This window comes from Pyxicephalus adspersus, unplaced genomic scaffold (genome assembly GCF_032062135.1).
Source record: "Pyxicephalus adspersus unplaced genomic scaffold, UCB_Pads_2.0 Sca2514, whole genome shotgun sequence".
NCBI lineage: Eukaryota > Metazoa > Chordata > Amphibia > Anura > Pyxicephalidae > Pyxicephalus > Pyxicephalus adspersus.
The window spans coordinates 1-3,937 of record NW_027319520.1 but is presented as its reverse complement, the minus strand read 5'-3'; the positions used below and the strand labels follow the sequence as shown (position 1 = coordinate 3,937).

Sequence of the window (3,937 nt, the reverse complement as noted above, 5' to 3'; positions counted from 1 at the left end):
CATTGCGCAGGTGCGAGATCAGGTGCTGTAGCACACACGAGTTTAAGGGTGTTACGCCTGCGCGCACGTCTCTTTTTTTTGTTTTTACATATAAGGGTTGTCTACCTTTTTATGTAAAGTGTAAGCGTTGAGTTAAGGTCTGCTTTAAACAAATAGTGTTACTGTAGATAAAATTATGATTCTATAAATAAATGTCCCACCCTCAATGTTGCTTTAATTTCTTATTATTTGAAGCAAAAGTATAAATAACTCCAACAAATCATTTGCTTGGTACTAATTTATTTGCCAAATCTACCTTGACCAGAACAGGCCCAATACAACTGTCATAAGACCAAAACAAGAAATATAATTTATCATTTAAATTAACCATATTTGTTGCTCACCTGGCATTTTAAGCCACTGGCTTACACAAACTTTTGCAGCACTTGCACCAGGACGATTCTTATTACGCTGCACCTCTTGCAACCCATGTGCACGCTGGGAGTTTAACTTATCCTGCAAAAAAAATAGAAAATCTATGTAAAATAGTAAATGTAAGTCTAAATATCAGCAGTTTATACATTCAGTACATGGCAAAAAATGCTGTAAAGTCAAAACATTTTGAAAGATAATCAAGTTGATAGTTTATAAACTATTAAACAATCTGCAAAATTATATGCACAAACAAACCTAGAGCATAATATATATGGGCATGCTTTGTCTTTAAAATGGCACCTATTCTGCAAGGTACACTTGTTAAAAAGAAGTATATTTAATTAAATAAAGAAAGGAAACTTCTAGGTTACAGCTGGACTAACTAACAGTAAGCATTTTCCCCCAACATTTTCACACGTGGTCTCTTAAGTCCTACCCATGAATAATGCAAACAAGCAACATTACTGTACTATAAAATTGCAGGGATAAGAGTTTCTACATGGATTACTTTGGACATAGGTAGAAAAACTGCATGGTTAATAATGAGTAGGAGACAGGTTTTTATTGTATGTTAGGTTGAAATGTAACTTTGCCTATACGATTCGGAGGACATATACTCCAGTGCAAAGAAGGTGGAAAAAACCAACAGCCAAACTTTCCAAGGCTTTACAGGCCTCAGGTTAGCAGTAAAGCTCATGACAGTACAATTAGAAGATGACCAAACAAACATTACATGTTTAGAAGGTTTACTTTAGGAGAAAGTATCTTCTTATTAAAAAGGTTATGGCAGCATGACTTTGCTTTGCAAAATGCATATCTGTAAACCACAAGATTTCTAGAACAATTGTGCTTTGGGCAGACGATAAAGTGGAGGTGGAGTGGACCATGAACTTTTCCATACAGCAGGCTGTCTTTGCGACAGCTTAGCCAAAATTGGGTCACGAACAGGACAAGGATCCTAAGAAAACTAGCAAATCTACAACAAAATAGATAAAAAAACAATCAAGGTGGTGAAATGGATCAAGTCAAAGTCCAGATATCAACCTGATTGAAATGCTGTGGTGGGACCTTAGGAGATCTGTGGATAAATGAATGCCCATAATCTTAAAATCATAAACTGAAATAAGACTATAAAGAAGATTTGGAAGAATTCCTGATTGCTGCTAAAGGTGGTTCAACAAGCCACTGAAATATGGGGTGTCAGATGATTTTTATTATTGTCATAATACATAAAACCTTAGAATTTAAATAGGATTAGAGAGCGCACTCTCTTTTTGTCACATACCCACACCCCGGAAAAGAGCAGAGAATGAAAAAAATTAACACATTTACAGACACCTATATTAATATTAAGGCTCACACTACTACATTTACAAAGCAAAAGGGAGTTATTAGAAGGTATTAGTTATTCAAAATTTAGGTTATATAATTTAACCATGTGGGTTTTTACAGCAGTTGGAAACATTAAAATCAGCCATTTTTCTATCCTTCTATTAAGAACAACTCTTTCTTTTCACAGCTGCAACTTCGCCAAACCTTTTTGTTTTTCAGGTTGATGGTTTGTGTCTAACTCACCTGAAATGCTTTGCTTTTCTCTGCTTGCTTACGTTTCTGTATCTCAACATGGCGTGCAACACGATCAAGGGTTGCAGTCACTCTTGCCATTGGATAATCAACATTATCTTCCGCTTTTATCTGCAAAAAAAATCTATTACTATTGCTAACAATGAAAAACAGTGCAGGAGGAGGAGAGGAATTTTCTCTGTAGCATTAGCGAAGAGCTATATCTCTGGTTTTCCCGGGATCATTTTATTTTACCCCGGTAAATCCAGTATGATGCAATATAGATATTATAAAATTGAACTTACATTCTGGTACAAAGTACCTGACTCATCATCACTAAGAAGGTCAATACATTCCAGGACAGGTCTTACTGGTCCTTCCTGTATAGAAAAAAAAAAAAGGAAGCATCGTCTCTATAAAAAGACTTAAATAAGGAATCCAAAGTATAAATAAATATTTAACACAATTGTGCTTCTTTTAGAATGGTTAAGTTTGTTGCTGATCCTCAGAGCCAGTATGTAGGTTGTTGGGGGCTGAAGGGAAACTTGTAGAGACGGGAGAGCAAGCTAGGCACATTGGGAATAGGGAGATTCAAGAAAAAAGAATAGAGCATTTAGAGGATCGTTTTTTAAAGAACTGGTTCATTTCCTGTTACAATTTTGCAAAGAAATTGGAGATTAAAAAGGTTAAATAAGAACAGGATAGAAAATGATGCGTGTGATGACCAGCCAACACACATCCACATGAAATACTTACACTTACAAATTCCACCTCTTCATCACTAAAATGGTTATCCTGTGTCCCCTTTTCTTCTGCTACCTGGTTGTTTTCATTAGCGTCCATCCTAAAAAAATGCGGACATTAGGCTGTTTTCGTAACCAAAACAATACTCTAGGGGTACATGGATCATCTCCCCAGGATGTCTGACGTTTCAATACGCCAGTACACAGTATTTTCTTGGGCTGGAGAGTGTTAAAATCCATAAACCCTGTGACCCAAAGATTGGTAGATAGCTGGGAGACAGATTTGGGACTCTCTATTGATGTCACTGATTAGCAGCAAATCTGGCCCACTACAAAGTCTTGTTTAAGCACAAGAAGTCAACTTTAAATCACATATGTGCATCTATGGCTGCACACAACCAGACTCCTTCATTCACACCTAACACTGTCCCATCACATCAAGATTCTAAACAAAAGTTCTCAGACTTCAAGCTGCCTTGATTCCTTGTCCTATTAATAGCCAGAGATCCAGCAGTTATCCTACTCAACCCAAAACCCTCTACACTCAATACAAACCAATTCCAACTTCTGACTTCTAGCCCGACTGCAATGGCCTGGCTATCACCTTTAATGCATTAATCTGAGGTATAGAAATGTGACTCCTGGACTATGGCAATAGAAAAATGCAGTTTGGTCCTCCCGGAACTTCTTTGCTGATCCTAAAAAACACAGACTCCTATCCATGTAGCTATTGACTAGATGCTTTGTTTTCCCCCAGTCACAAATCTACTTTCTGTCTTTCCAATAAGCCTTTCTAAACATGGAATTTCTCCATGACCTCCCCACACTACCACCTCTTTCTCTATACCTCTGTTAGGACCTTTTACCTATATATAATTCTCAGGGCATCTTCTGCAATCTCCCAAAATTATTGAAAAGGCCTATAAATGCTTCAAACACTCCCACTAAAATAAAGAGGCCCATTCATAGGTGATTTTCTTTTATTGTTATTTTATTATTGAACAGGATTTATATAGTGCCAACATATTACACAGCGCTGTACATTACATAGGGGTGCAAATGACAGACAGTGACACAGGAGGAGAGAACCCTGTACCGAAGAGCTTACAATCTAGGAGATTTGGGAATTAACACACAATAGGAGGGGAGATATGTAGTGGTGGGAAGTAGTGACCATTTCAAAACACAGACGAAGAAGGGTAGGCTAATTTGAAAAA

General features: G+C 37.1%; 1 protein-coding gene across 1 annotated transcript; it reads right to left on the bottom strand.

Moving 5' to 3' along the window:
• Positions 1 to 6: 6 nt before the first annotated feature.
• Positions 7 to 3,926, bottom strand: LOC140321336 (E3 SUMO-protein ligase ZNF451-like; the record flags this gene model as incomplete). The annotated part of the gene is made up of 5 exons (XM_072398132.1): positions 2,734 to 3,926; positions 2,283 to 2,357; positions 1,990 to 2,109; positions 384 to 495; positions 7 to 25 (listed from the first exon to the last, which is right to left on the bottom strand). Coding segments are annotated over exons 1-5 (413 nt in total), but the record flags the coding sequence as incomplete, so codon positions are not given.
• Positions 3,927 to 3,937: the final 11 nt, after the last annotated feature.